Genomic DNA, 19,801 nt, shown 5'->3' with positions numbered 1-19,801 from the left:
GGCGGCGTAGCAGCAGCAGCGTCCTCCGTGGGCCGGTGGCGAGCGGAGCTGGGCAGCGCGGTGCGGGGCTCTCCGGCAGCGCTACCGCCTGCCTTCCTGCGGGGCGGGAGGGGAGGGTCTGCTCGAGGTGTAACCAAATATTTAGGGTGGTTTGTTTCCCTCACCTTTATTTTGTGTTTTGTTTCCCTCACCTTTATTTTGTGTTTTGTTTCCCCCACCTTTATTTTGTGTTTTGTTTTTTCCTGCGAAAGGTACCGACGTCGAGGCGATGCGCCGTGCTGGTGAGAAGAGCCGGGCGGGGCGGCGGGAGTCATGCCCCGCCGCCCCCCGCAGCGGCGGCCGGGAGGTGCTGGGGGTGCTGGCAGACAACGGGCAGCAGTGGCGGCCCGGCGGCCAGGTGAGCCCCGCCCGCGGCGGCAGCCTCCATCGCTGCCCGTGGAGCTGCCCCGGCGGCGGTGCTGCCGCCGCCCTTCCCCTCCCCTCCCTGCCGGGCGGCCGCAGCCCCCTGCCGGGCTCCCCGAGGAAGCCCCGGCCGGCCGCCGTCCCCGCGGGCCGGGGGGAACTCGCGGTCCGGGTCCTGGGGCCGGCAGCCTGCGGCGGGTACGAGCGGTGCGCGGCACCTTCTCTCGAGGCTGCAGCTAAAGGCGTGGGGGTGGTGGGGTGAGTAGTTGAATCGGGCTCCAGGTAATGAGCGTGAGTCTCCCGAGAAACCTTGTTAGTAACTACTCAGTCATAATCTACTGACACTCCCCCGTGGAAATGCTGTGAATAAATAATCCTTCCTGGAAGGAAGAGAGGCTCGGTGAGACTTTGCTTGGGCACTTACCCTCTAAAGTGGAGGGGATGGTTTAAGAAAAGGCTGTTCACTGATGCTTACCTAAAAGTCCTGTTGCTGATGCTTACCTAAAAGCTGGCTATGCTCCCTTCAGAGTCCTGGAGCCTTCAAGGAGCTAAAGTTCACAGCAGGGTGTCTGTCTGCATTTCTGTTCCTTGGGTCCTCCTGGATGTGGGTGCTGTGGCAGGGAAAGCGTAACTGTGCTGACTTACAGGACCTGAAATAGCAGCTTACATGTACACAAGCTCTCCTCTGTTTGACTGTGTGAAGCCCCTAAGTCAGTTGGTGCTTCCCTAGTGGTAGATGATGTGAAGGATTGTATCCTGGTCAGGTGTTGTAGTCCTAGGGAGTTGTGATGCTTGAGCTGAAAAGTTCAAACTTTGGTTTGTAACAGCGTAAAATGCATTCTTGCAGGTGAAGTCCTTCCTAAGGCTGTGATGATGGTGCCTGAGCACTTTCTTTTGTTACTTTAACTTGCTGCACTTTAAAGCAGCTGCTCCTTGCCAGAACTGAGCGTGCAGCAGACCCGGCCTTTGCCAGCCCCATCAGAACTGAGCAGCACCCTTGCCTCGTTTTTCCTTGGCAGTGAGTGCTGGAGATGAGGCTACTTCCCTGGTTCCTGACTTTCACTACCCCTCACTCTTCTGTGAGGAGTCTGTTGCAGCAAGATAGCAACAAGTGGTACTTGTGAAGCACCAGCTGTAGCTGGTGGTTTTTCCAGTGACTATTCCTGTTACTGGTGTCTGTTAGTCAAGGAAAGTGATTTTTCTTTTCTAAAGCAAGTGATACTCAACTGTTTTCTTCCTGAGTTGCCCTCCCACAGTATTACTGTGTGCTCTGTTTCAGGGTCCTGCTGTTATCAGACGCTTCTCTGGTTCTGAAAACACCATCCCTTTGTCTGGAAAAGATGAATTGCCCAACCTTATGGTCAACACTTCATCGAAGCGAGGGTTTGCTATCTACATAGATGAACCAGAAGACAAAGAAAACAACTGCCAAGTGGCTGAAGAACTGGAATCAAGCCTGTGTGAACTGGATACTAGTGTAATGAGATCCAGTATTCACCTACTGCTGGATCTGAGTACAGGTAACTCCTATTTCTACTCAGATGGTATCTGTAGCACATACAGGATGGTTATGAATTGTGATGCTGGTAAGCTAGTGAGTAGCTTGTGTAACAATAAACAGTAATTCAAGATAACTTGGATTGTGTCTACGTGAGGCACAACACTCCTGTTGTAGAAATAACAAGAGAAGATGAGGAGGCTGGTTACAAAAGTGTCTTGCTGGTTCCTCTCACCTGTTAGAGTCACCTATGATAGTGGACACATCCTTTCAGTCCCAGCCTGAGGATCGTGTGGGAGATGCCGTAACTCTGACTGTGGGGGAGTATGCAGAAGACATTCATCAGTACCTCCGAGAAGCTGAAGTGAGTTGCTTGTAGATATTTGTGGTCTCCGTGATGGGCTGCAATACTGCAAAGATGTATGGCTGCCCCAGGATAACCCAAGGCTGCCACTGAACTACGAAGGAGAGAAAGCAAGTAGTAAAAGCCACCTCTGAAGCTAGAATTATAAGCAGCTTCTAGACAGTGATAAGACCTTTCAGTATTGCTCTGCACCTCAGAAATATCTCACTGCTGGAGCATCTCCTGACTTCTTGGGATGAAGAATTCTTGCAGATGGGAGTTGAATGCTGCAAAAATGCTAAAGCAATTGGATATGATCTCCCTGACAGCTCTCTTCCAATAGTAAATAGCTTTTCCTACCTTTCTGTATCAGAGCAGTGAAGTGCAGTTTCCCAGTAGAAAGAGGGGAAAGTATGTCATTTGTTCGAAGTCTGTTTTCAGGTCCCTCTGAATGGCAAAGGCTGTCCATACTCCAGGAGGTCTTTTACTATTCAGCTACTAACACATAGGTCCTATCTCTTGAGTGTAGAAATACTATTTTCTAGAGATGCTACTAGCTGCTGATTAATACTACTAGCGCTATAATTATAGCCAGTAGTAATAAGTTACTAATATTAGAACAACTCATGCTCCTTTTGGTAAAAGGCTGTTAATCAGCTCAACCATCAATGGCTCTTCAGAATGAGCGTCCTGACTCTTCAACTCTCTCTCCAAACAGGTGAGATTCAGACCCAAGCCCTACTACATGAGAAAGCAACCAGATATCACAATGGGAATGCGTGCCATCTTGGTAGACTGGCTGGTGGAAGTAGGGGAAGAATATAAACTTCAGACGGAGACTTTGTACTTGGCGGTGAACTTCTTAGACAGGTTTCTTTCCTGCATGTCTGTTCTCAGAGGGAAACTGCAGCTTGTAGGAACAGCAGCAATTCTTCTGGCTGCGTAAGTGTGTATTATCTCCTGAAATCTCAGTGAGCTGAAACTTATGTTTGGACTGAGTCCTTTAGTTTAATTTGAAGGACTGAAGCTTGCAGTGGCAGGCAGCTTTTCATAGTATCTCAAGATTAGCAACCTCACCTACTTTGGCACTAGCAAAATTAAATATTTAAGGTTCACAATGTGAGGAACTGTAGCAGGAAAACCTTGTAACCATAACGGTGGGAGCAAAAACACTACTGTGTTAGGCTGCTAGCCTATAAGGCTGTAGTATTTTCACAGTTGCAATCTGTGATTAGCCTTGAACTGCTTTAGGTAGACAGGGTACCTGACATAGCCTGGGAGTGCATGGCTCTTTGGAGTGCATTGTGTTACTGAGACTTTCTCTCTGAGAGCTTGCTATTAGTCAAGAGCTAACAACGCCAGTGAGTGTGTTTCTATCTAGACTGAGGACTTGGAGTTCCTGTAAACGTCTTTGCCCAAATTTGAAACTGAAATGTTACCTATCCTGGAGGAAGGACTAAAATAAGAGCTCTAGACAAGTTTTAGTAATACCATGTGCTCACCCTGATATGGGTCCATCAAAGCTTTCTTTTACGATAACTTTCAAGCTGACAAATGTGGCTTCTGTGTTTCTTTTTCAGAAAATATGAAGAGATCTACCCACCAGAAGTGGATGAATTTGTGTATATAACAGATGATACCTACACAAAGAGGCAGCTGCTAAGAATGGAACAGCTGCTTCTCAAAGTGTTGGCTTTTGACCTAACAGCCCCCACCATCAACCAGTTCCTCCTTCAGTATATTCAGAAGCATAGAGTCTGTATCAGGACAGAGACCTTTGCAAGGGTATGAATTATCCTCCTTTCAGGACTGAGGTGGGGAGAAGTGATCCTAAAAGCAGAACCACATGTATTTCACCAAGTTATCTGAGCAGACAGGTTCTGCTACTATACTATGCTCTATCAAAAGATACTCGTTTTTTCATGCCAAGTCTTATCTGGGACTGCAATAGGCCTAAAACTGGATGCTTTGTAGCCTGCTACCTTCAGCAGGTGGCTTGTGTTCTGAGACTTCTGGATAAATGTCTTGTGAGAATCCTAAGTTTGGTGTATCTGTATGGTCAGGGATAAAGCACTAACTAGGCAGCTAGGTGGTAGGAACCTGGTTGATTTTTTTCCAACAGTGCCTGCATAGCAAGTCCACCCTGGATGTGGTGGTACTACATATTGCTACACAATGATACAGCCTAGGCCTGTGTAACTGCATAGGCAACCCTGCTTAGAAACAGAATAATCCAAGTTTATAGCAAAACATCTGACCTGCAAAGGGTATAGGATTGTACAGTGACTCTACTCCAACAGAACCCAAATTTTTTTAGAGCTGTCCATTTATCTCTGATCTCCAAGTGAGGTCCACCTATGTGAACAAGAGCCTCAGAGGATGAGAAGAGAGTGTCCTTGTTATTTTTACAAAACATGCATTTTTCTAAGTCTCCATCTGTAAAAATTACGTCAGAGCTAATGATGGGACCAGAACTTCAGATGATGGTGTAGATTATTTAGGCTTTGACAAAGCGCGGTCTTCCTGTCCCTACTGAACCATGCTAAAGGTTCTTCTGTAAGATCAACAGGAGTAGAATTCTATATCTATCCACTAGACATGTTTTTCACATGAAAATGAGACCATTGCAAATTTTCAGTGCTTGCTGTTATTGGCCTGATTGTACCAGCTAGGCTTATTCTGTTTGAAAGACTTCTGTTGTGTGTTGTTTTTTTTGTTCAGTATCTTGCAGAGCTGAGTCTCCTTGAAGCTGACCCTTTTCTGAAGTACCTTCCTTCACAAACTGCTGCAGCAGCCTACTGTCTAGCAAACTATACAGTGAACAGGTCTTTCTGGGTAAGACCAACAACTGCATATTAATGAGTAGCTAAAGCATTTTATATTATCATTAGAACTAGGCTAAGAGGCAGAAGGAGTAGCTTTGAAGTATGTTGTTACAAAGGCTGAAATCCTAGGATGAGTAGCTGTTCCTGAGCTAAGGGGGCTACCTGATGAATGAATGTTAAATCAACCTGAAATACTTCTTCTCTGAAATGGGAGAGACCTTGTTGTCTTGCTCACTTACATCAAGTCTGTACCTAAGGCCTTGGCAGTCTTTAATCTCCGAAACTTCCCCAAGGACAATTCAGGGGCTTTCTGGGAGGGAGGGGAGAGCTGAGTGTGACTACTTGAGTGATTAAAGCAGCTACTCAGTGTAATGTAAGCCTTGATAGGCCTCTCAGCTGTGTGTTGGAGGAATAGCTTTAGCAGAGCAGAATCCAGAAGAGATGTAATGGATGCCGCATGCTTAGAGCAGAAGCAGCTTCTTGTCAGATCTTCTGGCACCAAGGAAGACTGAGTGAAATCAATGGCAGGATACACTCGAATCCTTTTCAAGCCTAAAGAATCTAGAGCGAGCACTGATGTAGTGAAAATGGCATCTGCTTCTGTAGAAAATGATCTTCTAGATGAATGTTGTCTACAAAGAGTAACACTAGTTTTCTCCTCTGACCAGCCAGAAACACTTGCTACGTTCACTGGATATTCGTTAAGAGATATAGTGCCTTGCCTGACTGATCTGCATAAAGCATGCCTTGACGCTCCCCGTTGCCAACTACAAGCGGTTAAGGAGAAGTATAAGCACTCAAAGTAAGTAACCAGGAAACCAGTGTTCGGTAACACGGAGGCTATAAGCACAGGGTGACTCTGGTTTAGCAGCTTGGGCCACAGCTGCTGTAGCTTACAAACTTCTTATAGTGGTCAGCTTCTATTCCTGAAACAGAAGCCTGTGTCAGCCTCTTGAGGGGAAAACTTTTCTGACCAGAGGAGTAATTCATCCATAGGTATACAAATGTACTAGATAATCATCCTGCAACTCTGCAGAAAAATTCTTTTCTTCCCTAGTGTATTGCACAAGAAGGCAATATCTTTAGTGACTGCATTTCTATTCCAGGTACCTGCAGGTGTCTCTTCTGGAGCCCCCAGCAGTTCTTCCTCTATAATAGAGACTGGATTTTGAACTTGGAGATTACTTCTTCCTCATCAGCAAAGCTGATCTAACATTTCATAGGGGACTGCAGGTCATGTGTCTGTAACCATAGTGATCAGAATGGGTTTTAGCTAGTATTTTTTAATTAGATGCATTTTTTAAAAGGATATTAAACTATAGCTCTTAATATAAATGACAGCACTTTTAATAAATGTCTTATTACACCATTCCTCTGTGAATCTTCTGACTCCTGTTAATATCTGCAGTAACAGTGAATAGAAAGGGTTGTGGGTTTTTTTACAAAGTTGTGAGTGGTGCTTTTAAGCTAGCTAGAGTGGATAAAGTGTGGCTTAAACCAACATAATCTGACATCTCCATAGACACAGGTGACTTGCTGCAGTATCTTATCTATTTCTTCCTCTTTTATGAGACAAGAGCATGTGGCCATGAACAGAACCTATCTTCTGGAGCGTATTTACCATATTATTGCAAAAACATCCAGATGCAAGTGGTCTATGAACACTGAACTCGTGTGTAGAAGACCATCATTGTTCAGGTGAAAGTCAAACGTTGCTTTATGGAGGTGAATAAAGGAGACTCTTCTGCAGGGAGCTGGAGGAAGGGGAGATTGTGGCTGGCAGAGCCTTAGAAACACTTCAAACACTGAACAGACTGCAGTAGAGAGCAATGCTAACAGATACGAGGAACAAACTAGGGCATGTGAGCTACTGGAACAGTGGAGTTTAGCTAGATGGCTGCTGTGTCATACTTGTGGTATTGCGTAGTCTTATGGCATAGCTGTCTGAGATGAGCTCTCCTGCCACTAGAGCACTGCTGAACATGTCCAGTCTCTAGAGAAACATCACTCTTAGCCCTGTCCCATCACCCTGCTCCTTCCTGCTATCTATTAACTATCTTATCCTGAGCTGCTACAGTGTCTTGTGCCTCCCAGTTATTTGTTAGGTAGTGTTTTTAAAAACAAACAAAACCTGCCTTGGGTAGTCTTAAACACAACCCTTGTTCAAAGTAGTTCAAAAAAATATTTAGTTGTCATGTTGGTCAGCATGATAAAGAGCTACATTTCACTCATCTAAATGGCAAGGTGAGTCTGAGGTGTTCTCTAAGAGTTGAAAACCTTCAGTGGCTACTGCTTCCTAAGAGTAATCTATACAGGGCATTATGTGTTTCCAAGCAACAATGTGCTTAGCACTTGATGTTAACATGCAGTCCAGCAGAAGTACTAAGTACCAGCTAACAAGCCTCTTTAGTTTAAAAAACTGATTATACCAGTATGTATGTCATGAGGACCTTAGATTCAGGGGTTTCATGTCTGTTTGTGTGTGAGACGTTCTTCCCCCTGCCTTGTCCCTGTTCAGGCTGGTGAATCTTCCTAGTAATGTAAACCCTTGTATTTCTTCAAAATGGAGGTAGTGGTAATGACTGATTCACTGGTCTCAAAGTAAGTATCTTTTTAAGGGAGAGGAAGCATTCTGTTTGTTTAACTTATGCAGTTCTTCATCTCTTGCTTCAAACACTTTCTAGTCAGATGTGACTAGATATCCTGTGCTCATCTGTTGTATCCACTTTATGGTGGGGGCCTAGAGCCATGGATTGTCTCCATGCAATGAATTTCGTCGTCTGTGGATGAATGTCTTTAAAGGTGGGCTATGAACTTCACTCATACCTGCAGCCAACTTTAAAGTTGGTGGCTCAGTACAAAGGTCCCAGCTAGTGGTGCCTAGTTACAATGCAGAGTAGTGAACTTCTTGGTTGCCTGTTTCACAAGGAAATGGTGAACGTACTGAGAGAGTCTTGCTGAATCTGCCAGGCTTGTTCCAGCTTGTTTATGGTGTTTCATGCTGAACATAAGGTGTCCTGAAACCCCATGTTAATAAGCCTTACTCTACTTGTAAATAACAATGCTTACTGAACTACAATTACTGTAGTGATTATTTTGGAGGTAGTAATGAATGTTGCAAGTGCAGAAGTGTTTTCCTAGTATTAGAGCAGTTTGAAGGTATTCATATGATCATGTTACAATAGTAATGGGGAAGAGATGAGTTTTGAGCTTATGAACAGTTTATGACCACAGTCATATCTTCATTTGGTGCATCTAACATGGTAGGAGGTGTCCAGGTCTGAATTTACTAAATGTTTTATCATGTGGTGTCTTCCTAGAAGCCTAATTTTCCTTCTGTTTTACGTTTTTAGAGTTTACTTAGCTGTAAGACAGACACAATAGTTGCATTCAACTTGCTTGAAGCTTTAATTCTCTGGTATACAAACTTGTCTTTTTTTTTTAAACTGTAATACCTGAAGAAGACTGCTTTGTCTGCATTCTTGTTTCTTTTGTCATTATTTTGCAACTGAGCTAGTGGCTTAAATAGTCTTTTAGTCCAAAAGCTAAAAAGGGAAAATTAAAAACGTTAACTACTTCAGGTAAAGAATCACATAATGCTACAGTGTGAATGCTAATGACAAGCTTGTGCAAGATGGATTAAATTTTAATTTGTGAGACAGAAAAAAACTGATCTTGAAGTGCTATCATCTGAGATCTGTGAGTAATAATGGCATTTTTGAGTGTTCCTGCTCTATTCTCATTTCCTTTGTGTTGTATTTGTCTTACTCAGAGCAATGAAAAGGCTTATTGCTCTTGTATGAGTGAGCCTTGACTCTTCCAAGGGGAAAACTAGGTGCTATCTCCTGTCTCATTCTATGTGAGTCATCACACTTAACTCCAGCCTGCCCCTCATGTGGGCTCTCCTCTGCAGCTGATACTTGAGAAAGGTATAAGAGATACTTCTGTTCGGCATATTGTGGTAACAAAGGTGAAATAATGCTCTTGATGCATCTGCATTTAAGCACTTCATCTTATTAAAACACTTGAGTACTTAAAAGATGTACTGAAAATCATCAAGTATACAGGAATATGAATTTATAAGGAGGGAGATGAAAGCAACCCAAGCTATAAGCTTTCATTGATGTAGTTAGTACCTGTGCTATACAGATAAATTGAGACCTGTAAAGCTCACAGCCTTGTGTGATGTTTGAAACAAACAGAACCAGTCTTCTTGAAGACAGTCATATCCTGGAAAAGAAAGGGGAATCAACATTAAATACTAAACAGAGGCATTCTCAATTCTTGACTATCCCATTTAGGGGCTTGTAGACCATGGCCACGTTTTTTCATTTGTTTGTTCGGGAAATATTTAAACTGTTTCAGTTTCAGAATTGTCAAGCCTGATGTTGCTCAGTCAGCTCTGCAGTGAAGATCAGTCAGACTTGCAGCATGTGTGTTTCAAAGGCTGAATATTGACTTCTATGCAGGTCATGGTATCTTCCCCTGTCTTAAAATGTATTGGGACAATACACTCGGAGTAAAACCAACTGCTGAGACAGCAGGCTGAGTACATCCAAGGAGCTTTGAGTGATCATTCAGTACTCTGGCTGGGTTGGAATTGAGAAGTGTTGAGGATTTTAACTTTGACCCATGATGTTCAGTTCAAGAGCTCTTTAACATTGGTATTAGAAACAAACAAAAAGCTCCCTGATCTTATTCTAGAAGTTTCCATACTATGATGCTGTGACTTTCAGAAGACCTGAATGTGCTGTGGTTGCATGATCTTGTTTTTTCTGTGTTATAGTTAATATTTTTAACCAATAACTTTTAACATGAGCTATTTTAACTCTTTGGTGTCCTGAGAAAGCTGTTCTTTATAGCAGGGAATTTGTTGTGGATCCATTGTTCCCTTAAGATTAAAATGAACAAGCAGAACTCAAAAATAATACTCTCTGGAAAGGTACTGATTTAACAACTAGAGTCTGTCTTTGTTTTCTTCTTCTCTGGAGTGAGTTAAGGATGTCAGAGGTAATTGGATGATTAGGGAGAATGATTTAACTGCGGTCGGGACAGTTAAGCTGTTAATTCATGATTGAAGGGTGTCTGCCTTGCTGGGAAATCTGGCTGTGTGACTAGTCTGTGTACATACCTGCTCGTTGTCAGTTCTACAAATGACGAGAATTAGCTCTAATTGCTGTGGTTGGTACTTACTCTAGCCAGTGACCTTGAAGCAGCTTGTGGGGCTGCTCTTAAAGATGAGAAACAAGCCAGCGGCATCAGTGATTGCTTTGTGGAATTAAGCTTTTTGTCTTGCAATTTTCTTCAGCACCTGCTGCCCCAGAGCAAGATCATCTCTGTGTACTGAAGAGCTATGCAGACTCTGCTAGGCAGATGGGAACTGAAGGAGGTTCAAACCCATCCCTTACTGCTTGGGTGGTCTAGAGCCCTGTCAAGTTGAGTCTTACAAACTTTGTGCTGGTTATAGTGGATGTATATAGTTTCCCATTGCATCAGACAATTAAGAGTCTCATTGAACACTGATATTTATTTTTTTTTTTGCTTTTGTCTGCTTCATAGTTCTTCTATTGTATGGTAAGCTCAGACTTTCTCTTAGATGCTTTTTCAGATTGCATTCACTTAATGTAAGAAATAAAGCTTTGCATGATGAGATGCCCATAATGAGCATCCCTGGCAACGTGTTTATGGAGGATGTGTGCTTTATCTGGTGTCCCTGCAGAGATGTAGAGAAACATTGGCTTAGAAAACCTGTGTGATGAGTAGCTAATGTAGCCAGTCTAGCTTTTCCATGCCCTGCTTGAGGTTTGTCAGTGTAGATTGCAGCAGTGCAAACACTGAAGAGAATTATCAGAGACAAACTTGCAGGACAGTCTACAGAAAGATACTGAGCATACAATACAGTCAATCCTGAAGTTCATGCCCACCCTCATCAAATTAACTTGTGTCTAAACTAAGCCAAGGCAAGAAAGACCAGGAAGTCCTGGCCCTAATCCTCCTGAAGATGCTAAAATTATGGCTCTGTGTCCTGGGGTTTTGTACAGTGCTTTTCTAGTTAGGCCGTGCTGGTTCTGAAACATAATAACCAGCAAGGACTGGTTCCTGGCCAAATGTCTGTCTTCATTTGGCTTGTTTCCATGGTGCTTAGGGCTAGCTCCTTTTTTAAGCAGACTTATCTTGAGGAGAGCTTATTGAAGCAGGACAGAATAGCCGGTGAGAGCTAACAGGCTGTGTGGATGGCTGTGTTCAGTGCTCATGCTTGCTGTTTTTTGTCTTAGCAATGTGTCTAGAATGACCAAGCATCCCTGTCACTAATACCAGTAAATACCTAGCTAAACTATAAGGGATTCCTCAGTCCTTGCCTTTCAGATGCTCAGACCTTCTTTATCTGAACGCAGAGGAGCATTACTGGAGCCAAGTGCTGGAAGAACAGGCTCATGATAAAGCATTAAGTTCTGGCAAGAAATAGGTCTTCTCCCTCCACCATCTGCAGCCAAGCTGCCTTTTCTGTTTGTTTATTATTGTTTGTATTTTGATGTGTAAATAACTTGAGAAATTAGGAAACAGAGACCTAGAGCCCACAGTATTCAACAGATTAGGTATTTGGTACTAATCAGTGAGCTGCTTGCAGTAGAATACTGTAAACCCTATCCCTGTCTAGGCAGAAGATGGAGTATGACATGTATCTCGAAACAGAATCATCCTCCATTTGGTTCTTTCTGTCCTTCATAAAGAGGATAGAAATATCTGGGAATGAACAAAATGGATGGCAAAGCAGGCTGCAGATGAGCAGCAACAGCAGTGCTGTTCTTCCAGGTGATAACGGAGTGAGACGTTGAGGTGGCAGAACCAGGTTCTCCCCCAATCACATTTGCATAGTACATGCTTAGGAACAATATACCTGTCCCAGTGCTGTGATGTATCGTCACCTCTGTTTACTCAAGAGGCTCCTAAAAGTATTCTCAGGTTCAGCTGTACAAGAAAAGACCTCGAGCTTTTTATTATGTTAAACCAGAAGCAAAGAGCGTATTGATTTACAATAAAGCAGTAGTGATGCTCTGATAGTCTCCAAAGAATACAACCAGGAGAGGGCACCACCGTCCTTGGTCCGTGGCTTGAGGGGGAAGGCGACTTCAGCGTTACCCAAAAGGATGCTGGGTCAGAGCTCAAGAAGGCTATTTGTTCTTGGGCTCGTTTTTACATGTTTTTGGGTAGACTAGCAACACGTGAGATCACTGCAACAATACAGTTATGCTCAATTATTTTTTCATTAAATGTAACCAGGATTTAGTGGAGCTGCAATGTGAGGTTGTCAGCTGCTCTGTCTAGCCCTCGCATGTGGTGTTCAGGGGATACTTGAAAATAAATGCAACTTTCCAGAGCATCTATAGTCTTGTACTGTGAAGTTTGATATTTATTTTTTTTTGTGCTAGTTTATCCAGCACTTTATTAGATATTTTCTTCTGGGTATACAAATCAGGCTATCTGATGTTGACTTAAAACCTGCTTCAGACAGGATACTGTCCTGGTTTCAGCTGGGACAGAGTTAGTTCTTTTTAGCAGCTGGAAGAGCTCTATGTTTTGGTTTTAGTCTGAGACTTGCTCTGAGAAGAACGCTGACAGCGCACTGATGTTTATAGTTGGCACTGAGGCCTCAAGGACTTTTCAGCTTGCTATGTTCTTGCCAGTGTGCAGGAGCACAACACGATAGAGGGGAGCATGGCTGGGACAGACGGTCCACAACTCTCCTTATGATTTGAACTTAGACACAGGATTGAGGGCCAAATTGGCCAATTAGTATTCCATATCATGCAGCATCATGCCCAGTATAAAAGTGAGGGTCAGCTAGAAAGAACGGCCTTTGCTCTACTCTCACTTTCAGACTCTCAGAGTGCTCTCTCCGTCTCGTTCTCTATTTTTGGGCCTTTCGCTCATCTGGATTGCAGTGTCGGGACTTATCTGTTTCGGGATTGTCAGTTTGGGACAAGATGGGCCTTGGTGAAGAGGTGGTGAGGAATTACACTGTACATCACTCATTTGTATATATTTATCATTGTACATATATATATTTATATATTAGTAGTAGTAGTACTATTAAACTGTTCTTATCTCAACCCATGAGTCTCTTTCCTCTTTTAATTCCCTCCCTCAGCCCCGGGGGCTGGGGGGAGGGTGAGCAAGCAGCTCTGTGGAGTTTAGTTGCTGGAGCAGCGGAAGCCACAACCGATAAAGATGTGATGGAAGCTGTTGATGTTCATGACATAGGTAAGTGCGCTGTTGAAGCAGGTGTGATGGAGAAGCATCTCCTCCTATTGCGAGTTGGGCAGATGAAGCTCTTGTAATATTACAGAACTTGTATGGTCTGTGCAGAAAAGAGAGGAATTCCTGCCAGATGATTCAGCCCTATTTGGAGGAATAGGGGGGGTGGGGGGAACCATCAGTAATAATTTTAAAGTTAGAATATGATGTTTTGTTCATTGAAGACTCCAGTGTTAATCCTTGTTTCAAAGTAACTTAGCAAGATGGAGAATGGTTATGTAAAACAATTACTGCCCAGTTCATGGTGTTTAAGTGTCCTTTTTTGGATGTAGTCATGTTGTCTTTGTTCTGTTCCCAACTTTAATTTTTACTTTCACAAGCAGCTCAGCCATTAAAATGTACACTTTTTTTTTTGTCTGCAGCTATTTCTAACATGTATTTGCTTTTAGCTTTAGCCTCTAAACAGAAAAGAGGAGATGCACTGGTAGAGTCAGTGAAAAGCTTTTATCCACAGCAGTTATCAGAGTGCTGCAGCAGTGATCTAATATTATTCAATGCAAAACTTGTCAGTAAAGCATTTTTTGAGTCAAATGGAAATGTTTTCTCCTTGGACAGTTATGTTGCTGAGCTCTGGTTATGCCTAGGTTCCTTAATCTTTTTGAGCTTTTGCAGATATCTATACAGGTGTATTTTAAGACAGTCATGAACCAGTTGTCATGTGCACAGAGGCTGCCTGAGGTGCTCCATGGACATTGGCTAGAACAAAACAAATGTTCTGGCTAACAGTAGCAGCTTTTTGGGAGGTCTTGCTCTGAGTAAGAGAGGTATGGGGGAGAGCAGAGCATGTTCACATCATGCATGCATATCTTCAGTAGGCACTTGAGCACCTGTGAACAAATGCAATTTTTTCCATATATGCCTGTGCATCTGCTAGCTGAACATTGTACTCCTTCCTCTGTCTTTTCATTCAATGACTGATCACAACTTTCAAATAATGTGGAATGAGGATGTGGCTCTGCAGAAGCTCCTGTGCCAGCAGGGTAAGGCTGTGCAGGGCTCCTGGCCCAGCGCCAGCAAATAATAAATCTCCCATCATGCAGGACTGACACACTAGTGCTAAACAGAGCACAGCCATTCTTAAAAGCATCCCCCTGCATCAAGTCTTACACATGAAGTTGGATCCTAATCTGTTTTAGCTAGTTGTACTGGATCACCTGGTGAAAAGGCAAACCCATCAGGGAGTAAACAGGCTCTGATGAATGTCTTTTTTCAACAAATAATCAGGACAGAAAGCTCTGCTGTGGTTTGCTAGACTATGCCTCACAAAACTATACTTTCTGTAAATAGCTTCTTGTCTCAGTGCATGAACATCAGGCCATCATGAAACTCACAGCACAATCACTGCTAATGCTCCCAGACCACTGAGCTGGGCAGTATGTAAAGGATGTACGAGTAGGTTCTAGTGTTTAATACCCTTCTCTGGGCCAATTCAGAGGTTACGGTCTGGGAACTGCTGATCTCTGTAACTTCCACTTGTGTTAAAGCAAATGCTGACTGGCCTTAAACTGGCAAAATCCTTTATTTTATTGTCAGATGAAGTCTCCAGAACCTTTCATAGCTATCTTGTAAAGATAAAAGTAGGTGTGTTTTTGTTTAGTTTTTTTTAATAGCCACCAAAATAAAACCAAACCAACCCAAACAAACAAAAAAATCCCCCACAACCTCCCCGCCCCCCAACCCCAAGCAAAAACAACCCCACTAAACTTGGATTCACTCATCTGATTACCATGAAGACTACATCATTAATATTGTACTGAATTGTCTCTAACATAACACGGTAGTAATTAAAAAGTTGCTGTTTCCTCTGTGTGGAAAAGAGAAACTTCTGGATGCTTTGAGATGGGAAAAGCCGCCATAGGTGGTATTCAGACACAGGTAAGTGTCTGTGTGCTGGGTTTATATGGGTGGGGGGTTTGGTAGCAGGTGAAGGACTGCAGAGATAGCCCCTGTAAGGAAATGTGAGAAGGTTCCCTTGGTCTGAAACCAGTCAAACCTGTTTCTGGCCAGGTTGGACACCCCCTCTTTTGTTATGTTTTTATCCTCTCCACCCCACCAAGGGGGAGGAGTGAGCAAGTGGCTGTGTGTTAGCGTAGCTGCCAGCTGGACTAAACCACTACAATCTGAAACCATAATATTTAGAATCTCTTGTTTTTTTTCCTTGTATGGTGTGACATGAATGATCACTCTAAGGATGCTCATGGAGATTCTGGGAATTCCTTTGTGCTAATACACATTAAAGATACTGAAAAATTCAAGAGTATCATTAAGCATAATTGTATAAAATTCAATGTAACATTAGAGCTAAAAAAAAGTTCATTACAGTATTCTATGTAATGAGTCTATTTGTCTTTGATGTTCTGTAAGTGACTTTGCTAAAGAATTAAAGGCTATCACTGGATTTTTGTGTATAATCCTTCTTGAGTGCCACTATCTCAAACTAGTGAAATCTTCACTAAATCTCATACTATCTCAAAATGAGGCCTGTGTTTCACCTGGCATATGAATGATACACAATCAGCAGCTTCTTGCCTTTTTTTAGAAACAGGGGAAGGCTATTATGAATAATGCACCCAACAGTAAATGTTACAGAAATATTTAACATAGTGGAACTAGCCAATGATTACAATATTGATTATTTATGGGGAGTTGATTCTATATAAGCTCATTAAATATTAACAACAGCTTGTTTACCCCATGGTCAGAATTTAAAATAGGAACATGTTTTACAAGTATTTTGACTATCCATGCTCTGCATCCAGGTTTGGTGATGGTTTATGAAAGCCCATCAACAGAAGAGGTGCTGACCTGGAACTCTGCATTGGTTGGTAAAAGGCTCAGCTCCTTGCATTGTTCTCTAAGGAAAGTTCTATATATGCCACTGCAGAGAGCCAAGCAAACACATGAAGCCTCCAGTACTCACCAGTAAGCACTTGGGCCAGAATGAGTGGGTGGTCTCGTTGTGGCTGATGCCATTGTGCAGGGACTGAACAGAAGCATGGCTTCCTTGTGTTCAGAGGGCCCCTAAAATGATTGCTTTTTTGCTTAATTCATTAAATCTCATTTGTATTCATTCTGTCTTTAATAAATACTTTGTAGGGTTCTGCTGAGCAGAGTGCTGCTTTTTTCCACCAGTGCTTCTGTTCTTTGGACCTCTGTGTATAAACAGTCTCATATTGTACTTCAGCTGTAGAAGAAACCTAAACCATTTGAGACAAGCAGCATGTTAGGATAGTTGTGGACAAGGTTAACTAGAAGGTCTGTTTCAGTTCAGGCTTTGGCAACAAAAAGTAATTGAGTTTTCTGCTAAATATAGAGTCAGAGTATGTAGAGGCCTCCACTGACACTGCCTGTATAGATGCATAGATTCTTAAGATCGAAAGAGATTATCAGACTTTCTGGTGCCTTTTATAGCTGCTTAACCATGTTTGATTGCTCCTAAATCATCCTTGATACCAGAACCTCTCTATTTTTAACTTCTACATATCTGACTCTAGGTTCAAGTCCTTTAGATTTTCCTTTTCCCAACTAGGGTAAGGAGCCCTTCATTAGCAGCATTTTCTTTCCTTGCGAGAATGTAACCACAAAGATTAAGTTACCCCATGATTTTTATCTTATAAACAAATTGAACTGAGGTTTCTATGCTTTTTATAGTAATAAATTATTTCTGGCTCTCATGTGTTTATAGCACTGCTCTCCATTTCCCTGACATCCTCTTAAAACATGGGCATTGGAGGATAGGATGCAGCCCTCATCGTGGTCTGACGAGCACAGTAGGTGTAAGATGCAGGACTGCAAGGCACACAATCCCTGAGGAAAGTCACTTTCTAATGAGTATTGAGAGTAAGTGCTGGCAGCTAACACGCTGCTGAAGATATGACTCTTGCTGAAGCCTGCTTGTAATGAAAGCTGGTTCACCTTTTTTTTTTTTTTTTTTCCCCAGTGTATACAAATCAAAGGCAGTCTTTCTGCCTCCTGGCAACTTACCAAAGCCATCAGTGAGGCAGGAGCTGGCCAGATGTCTTCTACACTGAGAAGCACTGCTAATATATACTAATTGCCATTATTATGCCAGTATTCAATATCACCACCTGTTTTTTATCTGAAGTCAATGCCACTAAAGGACTTTAAGCTCTTTAATGTATTTCTTTAAATTTCAGAGGTGCCAGTATGGATTTTAGTCCCTATTTTGTTTCTAGTAATGCTCACCTGAGAGAGGACCAAGGTTGAAGGAAGAGGAGGTACTCTGTGGCCCCTGAGCAGATATCCCCTGCAGCCCGTGGAAAGGATCTGTGCCAGAGCAGAGAGAAGCATGAGGAAGATGGAGTGGCAGCAAGGAGCCATTACAGACTGACTGCATCCCCCTGCACTGCTTGGAGCGGGGAGGGGAGTCTGGAGTGAAGCTGAGCCTGGGAAAGTAGGGAGGAAAGCTGTTTTAAAGTTTACCTCTTTGTTTCCCACTAACCAAATTGGTAGTTAAATATTTATTTTAATTGGCAACAAATTAAGTTAATTTTCCCCAACTCAGATCTGTTTTGCTCGTGACTGAGGAAACAGGGATTGTTTAGCCTGGAGAAAAGGTGGCTAAGGAAAACTTAATTGTTTTCAACTGCTTAAAGGAAGCTTGTTAGAAAGCCAGAATGGGATTTCTGAGGGTTGTAGCTGGGACTGGGAGGCAGCAGCTGCAACTTGCAGCAAGGGAGGCTCTGAATGCACATGAGGAAAAATATTTCACTGTGAGACTGATTAAACACTGGTGTAGGTTACCCAGAGATGTGGTGGGACCTCCATCCTTGGAGGTGTCCAGAGATCAGTGGAATGGGCTGTGAGGCTATCTCTGCTCTGAGCTGCTGGCCTCCAGAGGGATGGCCTAACCTGGATCCTTCTGTTGTTCCACGGGATGCACTGATGGAATGGGGAAACATAACTGTAGAGGTACTGGTTTTACTCTATGTTCCTATTCAGCATTAACAGCTAAATGTTAATTAAAATGACAGTGAAGGATGACAAGAGCAACATTATGTAAAAAGGTGTGAAGTGGTTTCCTGAGCTACTGAGCAATAGAGCCTCCACTTTTCAGTATGTTACTATGTGTGCTTGTTTTTATATATATACACACGCATAAACATACACATTGAGGAAAAAATGGTGAAGAGTTGTATTCAGGTTGCTTATGGTTAGTGCCTGACTTGGATGCCATGACATCTAAGGCTGAGAAAATGCCAGTGGTTTTGGGCACCTATTTCTGAGACCCAGAAGAAAGGAACTATGGTCACCGAGAAGCAGGCCAAGTGAAGTTAATCCTCAACAGTAAGTAATCTTCACAGTCTTGAACCTTAGGATGTGTAGTACTGCTTGGGACACGTTCTGCAGAGCCCAGGTCAGCATAGAGATCAAACAGCTGTTGTCTTGCTGTAGCTTTGAATCACAGGTATGTTCCTTTGCTGCCATACATGAGAAGTATATAGTTCTAATTAATTGTGTATCATACATATCAGTAACATTTTTGTTTTATCAATGCTTATCAAAGCCATGAAAATGCAAAAAACCCAAACAAACCCCCAAACCAGAAGCAGACTCTTTCTAAAGCAGAAGGCAATATTTTCAATCGACTGTATTTGACATACATGTGCCTCGTGCAATCTGGTGGCCTGATCCTCTGAAGTTTAAGGTGGGAGATAGAGAATTTTACTGTTAAAATAAATTTCCTACAGCTGTGGAGCGTAGAGGAGTTTTTGTATTTTTCCTCCCTTCATGAGCACCTGTGCACATAGCCTCTGACTGATTTGAACGTGTTCTTGGTCATCTGCGTGCTGACATTCTCTGTTAATTTTGAGATGCTGCACGGAGTTTCAATGTACGATCTGCCACCTGTGGCCCTCAGTTCTGTCAGTCATCTTGGTCATAACCGATGACAGAAGTGTTGTCATAACAGTTTTCATAACAGTTTTCATGCCCATTTGATCCATTGTGCCATCTGCTACTATGGTGAATGGAAAAGTTGTTTGGTAACTTTGACCTTTGTGCCCTAGAAGATGAAATAAAAACAAATCTCTCCATGGCATCCAGTAACTGCTTACTAGGAACAATTTTGGGCTAAAGCAGAACTTGTATGTTGGGTGTGAAAGGCTCCAGTTGACTGACCCAGGCCATGGAGAAAGTTTTCTTTTCAGCAGTCTGAATAACCTAGAAGCCTAGGTCTTCTTCAATTTAAGAGACTTATACTCCAGAATTATTTAGATACTTAAAAACTGTCAGAATCAGTGGTAATGCTTGACTGGGGTACACTGTGCAACTTGTTCTTATTTTGAAATGCACTAAGTAGTATATGAATTAATTCACTCCTAATTTATTTTAACCGATTGCACTGTCAGCGTGGTGATAGGTTGTTGTAAACTGTGGCGATGTTCCTTTCCCATT

General features: G+C 42.7%; 1 protein-coding gene across 1 annotated transcript; it reads left to right on the top strand.

Moving 5' to 3' along the window:
• The first annotated feature begins 268 nt into the window (after positions 1-268).
• CCNA1 (cyclin A1) lies at positions 269-6,223 on the top strand. Its single transcript, XM_086612739.1, has 8 exons — positions 269-397; positions 1,682-1,922; positions 2,143-2,264; positions 2,962-3,185; positions 3,824-4,028; positions 4,965-5,078; positions 5,737-5,870; positions 6,175-6,223. Exons 1-8 carry the CDS (start codon positions 269-271, stop codon positions 6,221-6,223), a joined length of 1,218 nt encoding a protein of 405 aa, XP_086468865.1.
• The last annotated feature ends 13,578 nt before the right edge of the window (positions 6,224-19,801 follow it).

Source organism: Tauraco erythrolophus, chromosome 1, assembly GCF_009769465.1.
Source record: "Tauraco erythrolophus isolate bTauEry1 chromosome 1, bTauEry1.pri, whole genome shotgun sequence".
Lineage (NCBI taxonomy): Eukaryota > Metazoa > Chordata > Aves > Musophagiformes > Musophagidae > Tauraco > Tauraco erythrolophus.
The sequence above is the reverse complement of the archived record's forward strand: the minus strand, read 5'-3'. Positions and strand labels throughout refer to the sequence as shown.